The sequence below is a fragment of the Melitaea cinxia genome, chromosome 9 (genome assembly GCF_905220565.1).
Source record: "Melitaea cinxia chromosome 9, ilMelCinx1.1, whole genome shotgun sequence".
NCBI classification, from domain to species: Eukaryota; Metazoa; Arthropoda; class Insecta; order Lepidoptera; family Nymphalidae; genus Melitaea; species Melitaea cinxia.
Window position 1 is genome coordinate 14,225,798 of NC_059402.1, and position 18,938 is coordinate 14,244,735.

Here is an 18,938-nt window from a genome sequence, read left to right on the forward strand (position 1 = left end):
TTGAATTATTTCTTTTGAGAAAAAAAAACTTGTTTTACATAATATGATATTATATATTACATTCTAATAAATTTTAAAAATATTGTTTAAAATAAAACGGGACCAATATCACCAAAGAAGCGAACCAACGAACGTATAAAAATTGCGAAACATAATTGGTCCATACACACGAAGCCACTTTTTCACATTGGCAATAACATTTGCCAACATTTGTCAAGCGACAGGTGGTCGTTATTCAAATATTTCGCATCACAAATTCGTTAAAACTCTTATATGGCATTGTATCTAATTTAAACAAAATATAATTTAGTTATTAAAGTGAAATGTGATAAGTGTTTTATTGTGATATATTTACGTACGTTTTCTTCTAAAACTTAAGATCATTCGCCTAAAAATGAGTACGGAAAGTTCTGATACGGGTGCAAGCATCGCCCTGTCCCTGGTGGCTCAATTCGATGATATAAATCGCTTAAACAACGTTTTAAACGATGGAGCATCGGAAGAATGTAAGTAAATAATCTAATTTTGTTTCAATCTCGTATATACTATTGTAGTGTGTATGTAAAAAAATGGCGGTATATGTAAATAACATTCCTTACTTCCATCATACCGCACCTTAGCTTCGTTGTTATTCGCATTTTTGCTTGTAAATATTATTTCACTGTAACTACGATATTTGTATTTTGTATTTAGTTATAAAAGTTTCAAATTAAAAATGTCAGTTGAAAATTGAAATACATTGTTTATCAAAACTAAAAGACGTTTTCACAGAGTGGTGGTTCGGCGGTTCTTAATCTAAAGCCTAGCCCACAGAGTTAAAAGTTATACAACTAAAAATTCAATTGAATAAAATAGCTTATTTCTTCGTTTATATATCTAAGCTAATCTTAGAAGTTAAAATAAATGTAATAAAACAATCCAAAAATTGAATAATAAATTTTTTAGTTCTTTTTATTAACATTCTGTCACTCTTAACACAATTATATACATTTACATCCATTTACTTCAGGTTTCCTGGCATTTGTTAAGCAAATGGAATGGGTACGGACACAGTGGGCAGCGGCGGAAGCAGAGGCTGCCCGTCTCCAGACAGAACTGGATGAAGCTTTAAAGACATTGTCAAAATGGGAGGCCAAATTTGCTCACGTTAGAAAGCTTTTGGATGGAGAGAAAAGAGAAAGGAACATAGTTATGAAGAAATACAATGAACTGGTGAGTTTTAACCTATTCCTATAATATACAGCTAAAGAGTTTGTTCAAGGGTCTTTTTCACTGATAAAGTTGGTTGAGTTGCTAACAGGCTTCATCAGCAGGAGGTAGAACAGGCTATTTAGTTAGAACAGGCTATTTATTTTTGGGTTTACCTCAAAAAATGAACTAAAACTTCTGGATTCAATTTCAATCAGATCTTCTGGATCCAAAGTATCTATAAGTGGAGTTTGATGAAAAAATAAAGGATTGATAAATCGTTACCTTTTATCTGTTGCGTACTGTTATACTTAGATAGTCCCTAAATGAATTGAAATTATTTTTAATTCTGTCGATGTGATTTAATGATAAGTTATAATAATTGAGAAATAACTATAAAAACTGTACTGTGTGGCTACGGTACTAAAGAATATAGCCACCCCCTCTCTTCCCGTGGGTGTCGTAAGAGGCGACTAAGGGATAACACAGTTCCACTACCACCTTGGAACTTTAAAAGCCGACCGGTGGCGGGATAACCATCCAACTGCTGGCTTTGAAATACACAGGCTGAAGACGGGCAGCAGCGTCTTCGGTGCGACAAAGCCAGCCCTGCGGTCACCAACCCGCCTGCCCAGCGTGGTGACTATGGGCAAAACACATGAGTTCACGTTATTTTTGGCGTAAACTTGTGGAGGCTGATGTCCAGCAGTGGACTGTATAGGCTGTAATGATGAACTATAAAAAATTATGATGGAGAAGAAATAATGTATGGTCTCTTTTTGGATCAAATGATTAATTATTTATTCTTTCTCATACTTTATAATTAACAACATATAAAAACAGTTATATTTTCTTGTACATTTCAATAAATTTAACAAACTCCACAGGTACTTTATTAGATTTTACAGTATTATTAAGTTGAATTCTTGTATGATTAAATTCTTAATAAACGTAAGTATTGTAGTTGAAATTATTACAATAATTGTTCATGTAAATTTTTTACAGAGCAAATTACTTGACATGGCTAGAGATTTGTTGTTCAATGATAATAGAGCTAAACTGAATAATGAAACACTTCAAAAGCTAGCATTTCTTAATGGGACAGCCCAACAAGACCACAATGCAAAGTTAAATGGTGTTCCGGAACTTAATTCTACTGGTGAGTTATTAAGTTATGCCTTTACTTATAACATATTGAAAGCATATTCTTTATATCAGTACTTTACACTTTACTACTATCAATATAGTAGGTCAAATGCTGTTCAACAACTTTCATTCGTAATTGTTTGAGTAGTCGTCTTAAGGCTAGTCAATTCTCGTTATGGGTTCATATTGGTCTCTTTAGCCTGTAATATCCCTATGCTGGGCATAGGTCTCTTTCCCCTTGTAGGAGAAGGATTAAAGCTTAATCCAACACGCTGCTCCAATACGAGTTAATGGATATATTTTCTAATATACTAACGTAATAATATATAAATATATCCCTACTATAATAACGTTCGCTACAGCTGACAGCTTAATGTTTTCGCCGAGGCACGATGGGGAGACCCACAAGGCTAACAACCAGGCTAGAAATAAATATTTGTCTAAACATAAATATAATTATCTACTCTGAGCGGGAATCGAACCCACGACTGTCGGTATTTATGCGCCGCCGACACGGCACACGCACCATTACACCAGAGCATCCTCATATTTGTATTTTTACATAATTTTGTTTCTGGTCTATTCATACAAGTCTCGCCACTGTGGCTAATTGTTGCCATTGATAGGGAGATTATCTAACAAAAGAAACAAATTAGCAATGTGGTTGACAGAGGTCAGTATTTTCCAGTGGTTGACCAATTTATAAAAAAAAAAACCTCTTTATAATTATCAGTTTCAAATAATTATAGCAGATTAAAATGAATAGGAATAACCATTACTTTTAAAGACCTACACACATCCATAACATCCATACATCCACAGTGATAAATAACTGACACAATCTAACAAAACAATAGTCTTCTTATCAATATTAAATTAATATTAGTGTGAGCAATGGTGACGGTTAGATACATACTTTTTAAATTAACGGAAATTAATTACAAATGCATAGTGTAAAAAATTGACTTCTCTAACAATGTACAAACTGTACTTTGTTACTATAAATGTACGTCGGGTAATGGGTAGTAAGGGACATCCACAACAGATACAACAATACAAAGTAGGATTAGAATATTTTCATTCAGGAAGGTAAAAGAGGAGTAAGCTTAAACTTCTGCTGCGCTACAAAGTAGTGCATGATGTAATGATAAAATAACATGTCTTTTCTAAAGACATTTTCAAGCCTTTTCTATTATGTCCATCAATTAAATAATTTTAACATCAATATCAAATATATTATTTCACAGCAAGTAAACAAATTGATTAGCAAAACTAACATTACAAATATTTCAAAAATAACATCAATAGTTGCTTTTATAATTTTCTTAGATGTTAGAAAAAAAAATCTTTTTGTGCAATTAAAAGTTTTTTTGCATCTCTGAACTTCTATAGCTACAGTACACATATTCTTACGAGTTATTCGTTTCCAGGTACATTGCTATCAGAGATGTCATACTCTCGCTCTGAAGATGATCTGGATTTATCGTTGGCTTCAACTAGAAGATCCTGGGTACAGAGAGGTGGTTGGACAGCAAGAGAAAACCCTCCTGCTAATAAGAAACGTCGCTCATCTACGTCTTCTGCTACTAAGGTTAATATTAAATTAAACTAACAGCTTAGACTGTAACATCCAACTGCTAGGCATAGGCCTATTTATCCATGTAAGAGAAGGATCGGAGTTTAATCCACCACGCAAACACCACTGCACCTGTGCAGACGGATATAATAATACCCCAGACCGACGTCTTGACGTGTTCTCCGAGGCAAGATGTGCATATAATTACATTTATTGATGTTAATTTTTCTTTAGACGGTGGAACTGCAAGGCGGTAAGGTGCTGGCCACTGCTACCACCACCTTGACACTAGAACGAGCGACTGCCACACACGATTTAAAACCGCCACAGAACTTCGTAAGTTATCTTGAAAATTTATAATAACATGTGGAATAAGCTTATAACACTAGATTTGTTGACCAATATAAAAGACACTTATATGAAAAAGGTTTTAGAAATATGCGGATAAAATCAAGATTTTCTGTAAAAGGGTGAGGACTAAATTAATATTTAAACAATTGTTGTTTAAAAAGATATATAAAAAAGCTTTCAACAGTTTTCATTTTTAGTAAGGGTCCTGGGTAGAAAAACAATTTATGTTATAGATTATTTTCAGTTTATTTTATATCAAAACATAGTAAACTAACTTTGATTTATACTAATATTATAAAGCTAAAGGGTTTGTTGGAACGCGCAAATCTCAAAAACTACTGGTTCGAATTGAAAAAATTATATTCGTATTTGGTATTCCATTTACTAAGGAAGACTTTAGGCTATATATTTGTACATTTTTTCTTCAAATGAAGGCGAGCGAAACCGCGGTGTATAGTTAATATGTGAAATAATAGAGACAATTTTAGTTCAAGAAATCGCTCGATTTTTGTAAGACGAGTTTAGAATACAATCTCATCCACTTCGCTTATGAGGCGTGCAAAATAAAAAAAAAGGAATATTTATATTGTATAAAATGTTTCCAGCAACCAATATCAGAAAGCAGTGACGAAGGTCCACCGGCTCGGAAGTCAGCTACGCGTCTTTCTGGGCGGGTTGTTCCCAAGCAGGAGTGTACGCCTTCCGCTCCGCCTATGAGCGGTAAGTTAATACTATTTCTGCCTACTTCTCATATTTATATTTCCTTTTGCAATAATTGGCATGTAAAAATACCCAGGGTGAAATTGGTAACACTGTGAGTTTCTTACCGATTTTTCTCTGCAGAGTCTTCCTAGATATTCCGAATCGGTGGTATCTTCACTTTAGCAAATAATAATCACTTAAAAAAGTAAATCTGTAAAATAACGTTTCGAAAGTACTTTTGAAGGCTATTCGAATAAAGTTGTTTTTAGATTTTGATTTTTCACCCTTTTTCACGAGACCGCGATCATCGTCGATAGAATAAATCTCAACGGCCTACCTTCCTAAGACTTCAGAAATTTCACTTCTGCCATGAGTGAATTGTAAACACACACTTTTATATTACAATTATATAATGAAACAACGTTTTTGGACTCTGTTCCTCCCATGACCATGGTTGCTGTAAAGTATCCGAAACGTCGCGCATCTAAAAACTTAATAAACCGCGATAAAATCCGAAAAAGTTGTTTCATTATATTACTATTTATTTATATAATAAAATCTTTTCCGAAATCTTTTAGAATCTGAAAGTGCCCCAGAAACACCCCGAGCTCAGCCTCAACGCACCCCATCAGTAGTGTCTGCGGCATACGGAGGTTCTCCACGAATTAGACCCCGGCAACACAACTTTGTGGCTAAGAACTTCTACAAGAGAGAAACTTGTGGGCCCTGTGGGAAGACGTAAGCTACCATAACTTATAACGTATATAGATGTACTTAACATACACACACGGTAGTCTCTTTCTAAGGTAATTTAATGCCTGTGTTTGAGATATCTGGATGATATTATACTTTCTTCTCATACATAAAATCAAATAAATCATAGTATTGGTGAGCATTGTACACAAAATTATCTTGATGTCAAACAATATATATTATACATACATACATGATATAATTATTGCATTTATATATTTATGTATATGTAAACACATACGCATCACATTTGTTTATATAATTTATATGTTTGTATGTGTGTATGTTTAATTGTTGTTTTTTGAACTCATTTATATACCACTGGCCCATCTACAAAGGAATATTCCTTTAATTATTTATCAGTTTGTCTGGAAGAGAATTTTTTAACAATAAAATCACCTGTTTTTACAATTTGTGAGCACATAAGTTGCTTGTAAGCGTTAATTTTGTTCTTTGTTTTAATGTGCAATAAAGCACGATACGATTCTGCCTGTAATACCCCACTGCTGGGCATTGGCATTTTACTCCATGTAGGAGAAGGATCGGAGTTTAATCCATCACCCTGTTCCACAACACAATTTGTGATATCACCAATTTATTATGGCATAGGAATCACTTAACAAAAAGGTAAGGCTGCACAGAACGCTGGATAGATATTAGTTAACGCGGCGGAGACTAATTTCTTAGTATTCGATAGATACACCGTGCGGGTGCCCAGTCCATCGTGCGGCAGAGGGAGAAACTCAGAGCAGTTCCTAGACTTGCGACCTAGGTGTAGGTTTAAGGAGATTCCTTTTGAGATGTACATCAATGCTCACCTTTACTGCTCGAGTTGTACGCCCTGCCTAGGCAAATTATAGATCGTAATTTAAACATTATGAACAATTAATACGTTTGCACAAATTAATTATTGAAAGAGTCTAGGTTAAGCTACTAGCAGGATACAACTGCATCGTGCCAAGCCAGAGCCAAGATTGCCTTAGCCACGGTTCCACCGGTCGTTTTATACACCTCAGAATAACTCGAGTAATATAATGAGTGAGGGTAGGTGACTATCGAACGATGTGCTAGGTGGCGTGATCGGTGCATCTGTCGTTTATAAATTCCTTGCTAATATCGTACGACAGCGCAAGTGCCGACATATACATTAATATGTGGAGCAAAAGCTTTGTACCCCTTTTTACGAAAATTGCGCGAACGGAGGAGTATGAAATTTCGCACACCTATAGTTTATATAGAGTAGTGCAGAATGCTAATATTTTTTTTAATTATGCATAAAAAATACATAAGATCAATAAAAAAAAAGAAAACATTACTTGCACTGTATTTGATACGCATATATACTCTTCAATTCAAACTTATATTTTAAATTAATAATGCTACCGTATGTATTAACCGTGTTTAACAAACTAATTTACAGCATCAAGTTCGCAAAAGTGGGCGTGAAGTGTGAGCAGTGCCGTGCGCAGGCGCATCCCGAATGCCGGTCGTTGCTACCTTTGCCCTGCGTGCCCCCCGGCCGTGTGAATTCTACACAGGTACACATTACGATATAAAAACCTGTTTCTATATTCAAAATCTATCTCGTTCAATTACAAGTGTCATTTTTTTATACGACTTGAGTGGCAAATAAGCCTACAACCCACCTATTACCACTGGTTACCGTAACCTATACACGCCTGCAACACTCTCTGGAGCTCGAGTTACTTTACTCATCACAGGAAAACAATAGTACTTAAAAGCAGTATTATTTAGCTGTAATCGTAAGATACTTCCCCAGTCGGGCTGCTCCATATTTTGAAAAGGATAAATTCTGCTTTGCCCTACAATAATGATAATAATAAAAAAGCAATTAATTATTCGGGGCTACACATAATTCTGTATACTATTATGGATCTAAAATAAATAGCATAAAATAATTTAGTTAACTATTAGCTTTTTCTACTAAACAGGAAGGCAGTATAGCAGATTTCGCACCGTCCACTCCACCCATGGTGCCGGCTCTTCTAGTGCACTGCATCAATGAAGTGGAGAAGAGAGGTCTAAACGAACGCGGTATCTATCGTATTAGTGCAGTGGAGAAAGATGTTAAACGATTGAAGGTAAACTACAAGCCTTATGTCTACGAAACTTATTGATAATACTTTTTCTTAGCGTGTGTATTGATGTATTAACGTTTCAATGGCTCTATTTATCGTTAGTTAGCAAAGGGGCATCTAAAGAAATAACGGCACATTTTTTTTTTCTAAAGATATATGTATGTGCTACAAAAATTTACGGTTTTATTAGCTTAAGACATGTGTAGAAGGAAACCCTAAGGGAAGAACTACTTAAAAGCGTTAATTTTTGAAATGTAAATAAACTGTTTTTTATTCTACCCAACTCCCTGTACTGTGTCCTTTGGATGTCCATAACCGGTCTGTTTTTGAGAACCGAGATTTTCCCGGTACTTTCGGTTCTATTTAGTTTTTATTATATAAAATAAATGTTATTTTTCAAAAGTGTGCTACAATTAAACATTTAAGTATTTGTCGTTGAATTTTAAGTAACATTGCAAAAAAAAATAAAATCAAACAGAATTTAATCACTCAGTCTTCTCTTCGACGTTCTCTTATTTTTCTATTGTCGTGTTTAGTAGTAATAAATAAGTCAAAAATTAGTAAGTATCATCTGCACGGCTACCGCCACGAGTTATTCATAGTAGATAGTAACATCTATCAACCTCACTAACATAATGGCATGAAACAGAAGGCACACAAAGTAAGCTCCGAATTTCCTGAACACCTTAATATCTTTGAGGTTTAAATTACAAATGAGGTCTTATTCATAGGTCATTTATAGAATAATGCAAAAATAGCTGCTAAAAAGTTCTGAATAGGATCAGACTATGTCTCCCATTTGGACATGAACTTCTTCGCAGACGTGAAATATTGTTTGCACCTTTGCAGAGGTGTCCTACAATATATACTTTGACTATTTGACTCGTATCATGGGATATTACGAGTATCTTTAGGTATCCTTTCGTCTCGTTTAGTATCGAAACGTTGATTCTACATGGGTTTTTACGGTCTATACAATGGGAAGATTTCTGAAGATCTCGTTTACATAGTTCCACTGTCATATTATTTCCATAGCTGCCTTCTCTTCAGTTCATGCTATTAATCTCATCACGTGGATACCCTGTTTGCGTCTTAGTTCGCTTTAGTATGAATTGCAATAAATTTTCCGAGAGTACCGAAAGAACCTCCCGCTTCTGAAATTTGATTTTCCGGTTCTTTTTGACTGAACAAAGAATCAGGAAGTCCCGGCTCTGTCGAAACCAAGATTTCTTGGTTCTGAACCCTACGGTCCCATACCGTGTCCATACTAGCTTGACACACACATTGTTTCGCTCGCCAATGTGAATTTAGTATATATACCAGAACACTTGTAATAATTATTAACTAATAACTTGCCCCAAAACATTACTCGCATGTCTAACTTGGGACCTTGATTACTACTACTTGTTCAAACTGCCAGTTTTTATACAGGAACGTTTCCTCCGCGGCTGTGGATCCCCTCAACTATCAACAGAAGACATTCACATAGTATGCGGATGTATCAAGGACTTCATACGTTCGCTACGAGAGCCTCTAGTGTCAAGTGCTCTGTGGGCCGACTTTATGGATGCGGCCAAATTATCTGAGCCCGCCGATGCAACAGCGGCTATCATACAAGCCGTGAGCCAATTGCCTCAGCCGAATAGAGACACGTTGGCTTTCTTAGTGTTACATTTGCAGAAGTAAGTACATTTGGAACAAATATAAGTTATATCAAAGTAAGCAATTATCGGAGTCGAAACCAGAGTCGAAGTAGGAGGCAGTTAAACAAGTAGCTTACGAGACGAAGTTATTTGCCGACTTTATAAAAAAAAATCAATATAATTTAACTTGAAATCAATTTTGTTTATAAGAACGTATAACTATAGTAACTATGTCTTAACCTTTTCCAGTGATAAGATTTCTTATAATTGATCCATAAAATGATATTGCTAATTTTTTTTATTTTATTACCAGAGTAGCCGAAAGTCCCGAATGTGAGATGGGTATAGATAACTTGGCGAAGATATTCGGTCCAACGGTTGTTGGGTACGGGATGATGACGCAAGCAGCAGAAATGTATACCGCAACAGCGCAAATGTTTAATGTAAGTATATTTATGTATAGTAAAAGCCCTGTTTTGCTGTTTCTCTTGTGTTTAGTTATTATATTTTTATACTCATCTGTTATGCTCATAATTTTAATGCTACTTTCTCTATCTGTATGGTATTTTATAGCTTTAACCTGTTATCATTAATAAAAAAGCTTTAATGTTGTATAAAATTATTCAAATAGTTCCTCTAAAAAATAAAACAGTACGTAGAAATAAATTTCTTTATTGTTAAAACAAAAATATTTTTAAAATCAATAGCCATGAATTGGAAATCGATTGTGCGTATGTGTGTGCGTGGGTGAGTGCGTTCGTGGGTGAGTGCGTTCGTGGGTGAGTGCGTTCGTGGGTGAGTGCGTTCGTGGGTGAGTGCGTTCGTGGGTGAGTGCGTTCGTGGGTGAGTGCGTTCGTGGGTGAGTGCGTTCGTGGGTGAGTGCGTTCGTGGGTGAGTGCGTTCGTGGGTGAGTGCGTGTGTGTGTGAGTATGTGCGTGCGTGCGTATGTATGTGTGTATATGTCGGTAGTAACCCGTGTGTGCGAACAGGTGATGCAGCTGCTGCTGCGGCTGCCGGGCGACTACTGGGCGCAGTGGGCGTGCGTGCGTGTGTATGTGTGTATATGTCGGTAGTAACCCGTGTGTGCGAACAGGTGATGCAGCTGCTGCTGCGGCTGCCGGGCGACTACTGGGCGCAGTGGGCGTGCGTGCGTGTGTATGTGTGTATATGTCGGTAGTAACCCGTGTGTGCGAACAGGTGATGCAGCTGCTGCTGCGGCTGCCGGGCGACTACTGGGCGCAGTGGGCGTGCGTGCGTGTGTATGTGTGTATATGTCGGTAGTAACCCGTGTGTGCGAACAGGTGATGCAGCTGCTGCTGCGGCTGCCGGGCGACTACTGGGCGCAGTGGGCGTGCGTGCGTGTGTATGTGTGTATATGTCGGTAGTAACCCGTGTGTGCGAACAGGTGATGCAGCTGCTGCTGCGGCTGCCGGGCGACTACTGGGCGCAGTGGGCGTGCGTGCGTGTGTATGTGTGTATATGTCGGTAGTAACCCGTGTGTGCGAACAGGTGATGCAGCTGCTGCTGCGGCTGCCGGGCGACTACTGGGCGCAGTGGGCGTGCGTGCGTGTGTATGTGTGTATATGTCGGTAGTAACCCGTGTGTGCGAACAGGTGATGCAGCTGCTGCTGCGGCTGCCGGGCGACTACTGGGCGCAGTGGGCGTGCGTGCGTGTGTATGTGTGTATATGTCGGTAGTAACCCGTGTGTGCGAACAGGTGATGCAGCTGCTGCTGCGGCTGCCGGGCGACTACTGGGCGCAGTGGGCGTGCGTGCGTGTGTATGTGTGTATATGTCGGTAGTAACCCGTGTGTGCGAACAGGTGATGCAGCTGCTGCTGCGGCTGCCGGGCGACTACTGGGCGCAGTGGGCGTGCGTGCGTGTGTATGTGTGTATATGTCGGTAGTAACCCGTGTGTGCGAACAGGTGATGCAGCTGCTGCTGCGGCTGCCGGGCGACTACTGGGCGCAGTGGGCGTGCGTGCGTGTGTATGTGTGTATATGTCGGTAGTAACCCGTGTGTGCGAACAGGTGATGCAGCTGCTGCTGCGGCTGCCGGGCGACTACTGGGCGCAGTGGGCGTGCGTGCGTGTGTATGTGTGTATATGTCGGTAGTAACCCGTGTGTGCGAACAGGTGATGCAGCTGCTGCTGCGGCTGCCGGGCGACTACTGGGCGCAGTGGGCGTGCGTGCGTGTGTATGTGTGTATATGTCGGTAGTAACCCGTGTGTGCGAACAGGTGATGCAGCTGCTGCTGCGGCTGCCGGGCGACTACTGGGCGCAGTGGGCGTGCGTGCGTGTGTATGTGTGTATATGTCGGTAGTAACCCGTGTGTGCGAACAGGTGATGCAGCTGCTGCTGCGGCTGCCGGGCGACTACTGGGCGCAGTGGGCGTGCGTGCGTGTGTATGTGTGTATATGTCGGTAGTAACCCGTGTGTGCGAACAGGTGATGCAGCTGCTGCTGCGGCTGCCGGGCGACTACTGGGCGCAGTGGGCGTGCGTGCGTGTGTATGTGTGTATATGTCGGTAGTAACCCGTGTGTGCGAACAGGTGATGCAGCTGCTGCTGCGGCTGCCGGGCGACTACTGGGCGCAGTGGGCGTGCGTGCGTGTGTATGTGTGTATATGTCGGTAGTAACCCGTGTGTGCGAACAGGTGATGCAGCTGCTGCTGCGGCTGCCGGGCGACTACTGGGCGCAGTGGGCGTGCGTGCGTGTGTATGTGTGTATATGTCGGTAGTAACCCGTGTGTGCGAACAGGTGATGCAGCTGCTGCTGCGGCTGCCGGGCGACTACTGGGCGCAGTGGGCGTGCGTGCGTGTGTATGTGTGTATATGTCGGTAGTAACCCGTGTGTGCGAACAGGTGATGCAGCTGCTGCTGCGGCTGCCGGGCGACTACTGGGCGCAGTGGGCGTGCGTGCGTGTGTATGTGTGTATATGTCGGTAGTAACCCGTGTGTGCGAACAGGTGATGCAGCTGCTGCTGCGGCTGCCGGGCGACTACTGGGCGCAGTGGGCGTGCGTGCGTGTGTATGTGTGTATATGTCGGTAGTAACCCGTGTGTGCGAACAGGTGATGCAGCTGCTGCTGCGGCTGCCGGGCGACTACTGGGCGCAGTGGGCGTGCGTGCGTGTGTATGTGTGTATATGTCGGTAGTAACCCGTGTGTGCGAACAGGTGATGCAGCTGCTGCTGCGGCTGCCGGGCGACTACTGGGCGCAGTGGGCGTGCGTGCGTGTGTATGTGTGTATATGTCGGTAGTAACCCGTGTGTGCGAACAGGTGATGCAGCTGCTGCTGCGGCTGCCGGGCGACTACTGGGCGCAGTGGGCGTGCGTGCGTGTGTATGTGTGTATATGTCGGTAGTAACCCGTGTGTGCGAACAGGTGATGCAGCTGCTGCTGCGGCTGCCGGGCGACTACTGGGCGCAGTGGGCGTGCGTGCGTGTGTATGTGTGTATATGTCGGTAGTAACCCGTGTGTGCGAACAGGTGATGCAGCTGCTGCTGCGGCTGCCGGGCGACTACTGGGCGCAGTGGGCGTGCGTGCGTGTGTATGTGTGTATATGTCGGTAGTAACCCGTGTGTGCGAACAGGTGATGCAGCTGCTGCTGCGGCTGCCGGGCGACTACTGGGCGCAGTGGGCGTGCGTGCGTGTGTATGTGTGTATATGTCGGTAGTAACCCGTGTGTGCGAACAGGTGATGCAGCTGCTGCTGCGGCTGCCGGGCGACTACTGGGCGCAGTGGGCGTGCGTGCGTGTGTATGTGTGTATATGTCGGTAGTAACCCGTGTGTGCGAACAGGTGATGCAGCTGCTGCTGCGGCTGCCGGGCGACTACTGGGCGCAGTGGGCGTGCGTGCGTGTGTATGTGTGTATATGTCGGTAGTAACCCGTGTGTGCGAACAGGTGATGCAGCTGCTGCTGCGGCTGCCGGGCGACTACTGGGCGCAGTGGGCGTGCGTGCGTGTGTATGTGTGTATATGTCGGTAGTAACCCGTGTGTGCGAACAGGTGATGCAGCTGCTGCTGCGGCTGCCGGGCGACTACTGGGCGCAGTGGGCGTGCGTGCGTGTGTATGTGTGTATATGTCGGTAGTAACCCGTGTGTGCGAACAGGTGATGCAGCTGCTGCTGCGGCTGCCGGGCGACTACTGGGCGCAGTGGGCGTGCGTGCGTGTGTATGTGTGTATATGTCGGTAGTAACCCGTGTGTGCGAACAGGTGATGCAGCTGCTGCTGCGGCTGCCGGGCGACTACTGGGCGCAGTGGGCGTGCGTGCGTGTGTATGTGTGTATATGTCGGTAGTAACCCGTGTGTGCGAACAGGTGATGCAGCTGCTGCTGCGGCTGCCGGGCGACTACTGGGCGCAGTGGGCGTGCGTGCGTGTGTATGTGTGTATATGTCGGTAGTAACCCGTGTGTGCGAACAGGTGATGCAGCTGCTGCTGCGGCTGCCGGGCGACTACTGGGCGCAGTGGGCGTGCGTGCGTGTGTATGTGTGTATATGTCGGTAGTAACCCGTGTGTGCGAACAGGTGATGCAGCTGCTGCTGCGGCTGCCGGGCGACTACTGGGCGCAGTGGGCGTGCGTGCGTGTGTATGTGTGTATATGTCGGTAGTAACCCGTGTGTGCGAACAGGTGATGCAGCTGCTGCTGCGGCTGCCGGGCGACTACTGGGCGCAGTGGGCGTGCGTGCGTGTGTATGTGTGTATATGTCGGTAGTAACCCGTGTGTGCGAACAGGTGATGCAGCTGCTGCTGCGGCTGCCGGGCGACTACTGGGCGCAGTGGGCGTGCGTGCGTGTGTATGTGTGTATATGTCGGTAGTAACCCGTGTGTGCGAACAGGTGATGCAGCTGCTGCTGCGGCTGCCGGGCGACTACTGGGCGCAGTGGGCGTGCGCGCCCGCCTCGCCCGCCGGGCGCCCGCGAGGGTTCTTCTTCTCGCCCGCCGACACCGGGTGAGTCACACACATCCTATAGGCCATGCTGCTGATGTGTACTCGACAAGCTACTGCGCTGCTGTGTACCACACTGGGCGACATCTATATCCATCGAGTTACCGACCCACACCCGACAGACTACTGCGCTGCTGTGTACCCCACTGGGCGACATCTATATCCATCGAGTTACCGACCCACACCCGACAGACTACTGCGCTGCTGTGTACCCCACTGGGCGACATCTATATCCATCGAGTTACCGACCCACACCCGACAGACTACTGCGCTGCTGTGTACCCCACTGGGCGACATCTATATCCATCGAGTTACCGACCCACACCCGACAGACTACTGCGCTGCTGTGTACCCCACTGGGCGACATCTATATCCATCGAGTTACCGACCCACACCCGACAGACTACTGCTCTGCTGTGTACCCCACTGGGCGACATCTATATCCATCGAGTTACCGACCCACACCCGACAGACTACTGCGCTGCTGTGTACCCCACTGGACGACATCTATATCCATCGAGTTACCGACCCACATACATAGACATATTTCGTCTGCTATACCGAAATATGACAGCTTGTAGTATCTAGAGGGTTTATATCCGCCGAGATAGTAGCTATAGGTTGTAATATTTCTATGCCGAAAGATTAAAAAATTAGATAAGTAGATCCTGTGCTCATGTTACAAAAAAAAAAAAAAACTAAGAAAAATTAAATACACTTCTTTATAAAAACGACAAAAATAGTATACAGTTTTGTATTTTGCTTTATAATAATTTTTCTTCACTCATAATAAATTCATATTATTTCTTTCCAGTGTTTCAAGAAAGAAGAGAAACTACTTCCAATGATGTAGAAAATATTTTACAATTTACATAAATAAGTAAGTTTAATTTGAGTTTGTTCGTGTTAGGGAACAGTTATGTTAACTATTGTACGTTATTATGCCTTTATATATACTAATATGATATTAAAAAAAATGTATGCTTTAGTATTACTTAACAATATAGTGTATAATTGACTTAAGATATTTCTTGTAGTTCTAGTAGTAATTCTTGTAAAATTGTAACATGTAATGTGTAGGAAGAAAAGTAGTACCTTGTATTTCTTAAAGAAAAATAGGGATATAGACAATATTTTAGTATAAATGACACTAATATAAGTGTCTGTGGGTCTGTTACACAAGTTGTGGAAAACGCTATTTGACGGCTCACGACACAATTAGACTTTGACAGTGGGAGGTAGGATAGGCCAACAGGACCTGTATCTCCTCAATTGATAAACTATAACTTTTAATTTAACATATGCGAATAGAAATTTCTCATAAATATCGTAAAATTCGTTGGTAAAAAAGAATAATGAATCAAAAACTTTTTATCATCAGATACTGTCATCCGTCAAATATCCACAACTGATGAAACAGGCCCTAAGTCTCTTAAAATAAAAATGTTAAATATAATTATAGCTTAATTGGTAGGTAATCGGAATATTAGTAATTGCTGTGAACAGTTTCGATTTTTGTCTAATTAGTCTATGATCCGGTAGTTTAAATCTAGGTATTTGTTTTTATACTTTTTTTTATAACGTACATTATAGTACTCATAATACAAAACTAATTACTTTACCCGACCTAATCATTTTTTCTGAATAAATTAATTATCCCCGAGACACTCTTGGCAATGACGTAGCACTCCGCTTCAGTCATATGGGTATTCTTAATATATTTAAAAAGAAATATATATTGTTATATACAAAGTTGGCCATTACCCGAAACACAGTCATTTTAACCCTTACATAATGGGAATATTCCCGCTATGTTGTTTTGTTATATCTCAAAGGCAGGAGTTTCGATGAAAGCTCCCAGGCGCCGATATTTACTTAATTTTTTAAACAATTATCGTCATTTTCGACAAATTTGTACAAATCATTACCAAATTGTACACGTTAACTTTTAGTGAAAACTGTATGAAAATCCGTTTAGTTTCGATTTTATAGCGAATGTTCAAACGCGTCTATGGATTTGGTTTTAAAACACGTTAAGAAAACAGATACTATTAGAATTAAACTTTTGAATCTCATACTAAAGTGTTATAATGGCAATCTTAATCTATTTCTCCTGTGTGTGTTTGTCACTGAACTCCTCCTAAACGGCTGAATCGATTTGGTTAAAATTTTATACATATATTTCTAAGGGTTCATGAAAGGTTTTAAAACACAATTGGACCCGGTAGATGGCGCTGCTACCGGTCAGCAATCAAATTTGGTAGCTGTATTCTGAGCAGGACAGCGTCTGCCGGGTCCGCCCTATTAGTACAAAAATGTTTATCAAGTATATTATTCTCTTTTAAAGTACTTAATTAGTTTTTGTTTAATGTTAGTAACATAATATTTAGTTTGTTTAGCTTAGAATTAATATAGGTTTGTTACTCGAATGTATATTACTTATTATATATTTTCCTTAATATTGTAGCTAGAGTTGGAATCAAAACAAAATACGGGTCCAAAATTTCTTTGTATACCATGCTATAGAATTATCTACATTAATACCCGATTTAATTTAAAACACATTTGAGATATCATATAGGAAGCCAGGCTTTAGTAGTAATATGTAGGTAGGTACCCGTTTTAATACTTAAATATATAAATGCTAGGAATATTACATAAAACTACGTCGATTTAATTATTTTATGAGTTGGCAACCCTAGTTACAGTGTAATTTTTTTAAAGTAGTTAGTAAATCATATTTTCCGTTATCGTGACGTCATGCCACCGCCTAAGACGGTTATTTAGTTATTTTTTTTATCCTGTCGCACTTAATTCTTGCATATTGTCAAGAAATGTTACATACATTTTTGTATATAAACAAAATACATAATAATCCTTTGTGCGCACGGTTTTTGTAAATATGTTATATGGTAGCTGGTTTAACTAACTTAACTAACTTAGCGAGTAAATGATTATTGTAGTATTTATACATTAAAGGAATACTATGCGAACTGAATGTTAGGTATTTTCTTATTTTTAAAGAAAACTCATTCACAAATGTTCTATAATATTGTATTCCTCATACTTTTAAAAATTGTGCTGAATATATGCTAAATAGAATTATTTCTATGATATTCGACTTGCAGTAGTATTTCCTAAAGGTGTCGATTACTAACTTTAACTTAATAAACATTTAAAGTTTTTCACATTATCCTGTAACATTTACTCTTCTAAATATAAACTATTATGTTTACTGTACAAAAATTTGGTAATGTCACAGAAAGTGTGTGTTTATATTAGTAAATAATTATCATTTGTTAGTGTTTATAATTTACGGAATATAGTTCTTTTCAGAATATTATTGTGAATATGTATCGGAGTGTAAAAAATATAATCCTAAGCATTTGCAACAAAAATTAGTCGCTGTACACTGTATCTTACAAAAGTGTCAGACGGCATTAAAATAAATAAAATTTACCCAGAATATCTTCAAATTCAAGTTAGAAGTTTTTTTTTTATATTAAAATTTACTGGAATGCGAGTTTAAAGAAGTATTCAAATTGTATTGAAATCATTATGGTTGAATATAATTATGATAATCTGTACTGTTGGTATGGTATGGTATGGTTAACACGGGCTAGTTTCCGCAACTCGACGACTTTGCGCCTATTTTGCGTGTGTGAGAGTGATCCGATTCACTCTTGCCACCCAAGCTCCTCCAGAAGCTTTAGAAGTCTTTTCGGCTTCTTGAAGATCTCCGGAAGTGTCTTCAGGGTGCCAAGATGTTGTGCCCGGTAAGCCGCTACACCTGGACAGTAGAGAAGTACATGCGTAGCCGTTTCTTCCGTTCCCATGCAAGCTCTGCACAGGGGACTGTCGGTTATGCCCATATTAAATAGGTGTTTGATATACGGACCGTGCCCAGTCAGTGCCGCAGTTATTTTTCTCAGTTAGCGTCTGTCCAGATTTATATCTGCACTGTTACTGTGTTAACTATGGCACCATTAATCTTCATTCCGTAATCTATGGAAGTAGTTACTACGGCCTTGCATTTACACTTGCTAGGGACTTCCCGCGATGCCTCATGTAGTCTCTTAAAGTAAAACAGCTTTACTCGGTGAATAAGCTGGTTGGCCACCGTGACGATGAGGGTACCGCTGGGTTTTAGTGGGTGACTAAGCTGGCGATTGCGTGACGAGAACGCAAGTGATAGTTACGTGTAAAGTGTCATTTGGCAAAGCGATTGAAAGTTAAGAGGGAGGTATAAGTTAAATGGAGCTAAAAAAGTTTTACTTCAGCCGTGAGGTCTAAAGAGTACTCGTTTTTTTTATTTTTACTTGTGACGCTAAGTGAATAAGTTATCTGTGGCATTGAAGAGGCATCGCAATCTTTAAAGGTAGGACTGTAGTAGTAGGTATGCTTTTGCCCTCGCCTAGTTATCTCACTGACCGTTCGCCATTATAATTTTTTTTTTACTTTAATATCAAACAATATTTAGCTAGTGTTTTGAAATGAATATATACTTAACCATAAATCATCCTATATACTTAG

General features: G+C 40.8%; 1 protein-coding gene across 1 annotated transcript; it reads left to right on the forward strand.

Moving 5' to 3' along the window:
- Positions 1-394: 394 nt before the first annotated feature.
- LOC123656682 (rac GTPase-activating protein 1) lies at positions 395-15,253 on the forward strand. Its single transcript, XM_045592340.1, has 13 exons — positions 395-506; positions 1,010-1,212; positions 2,194-2,347; positions 3,765-3,925; positions 4,145-4,246; positions 4,867-4,981; positions 5,542-5,701; positions 7,137-7,254; positions 7,669-7,818; positions 9,247-9,497; positions 9,772-9,901; positions 14,296-14,408; positions 15,220-15,253. Exons 1-13 carry the CDS (start codon positions 395-397, stop codon positions 15,251-15,253), a joined length of 1,803 nt encoding a protein of 600 aa, XP_045448296.1.
- Positions 15,254-18,938: the final 3,685 nt, after the last annotated feature.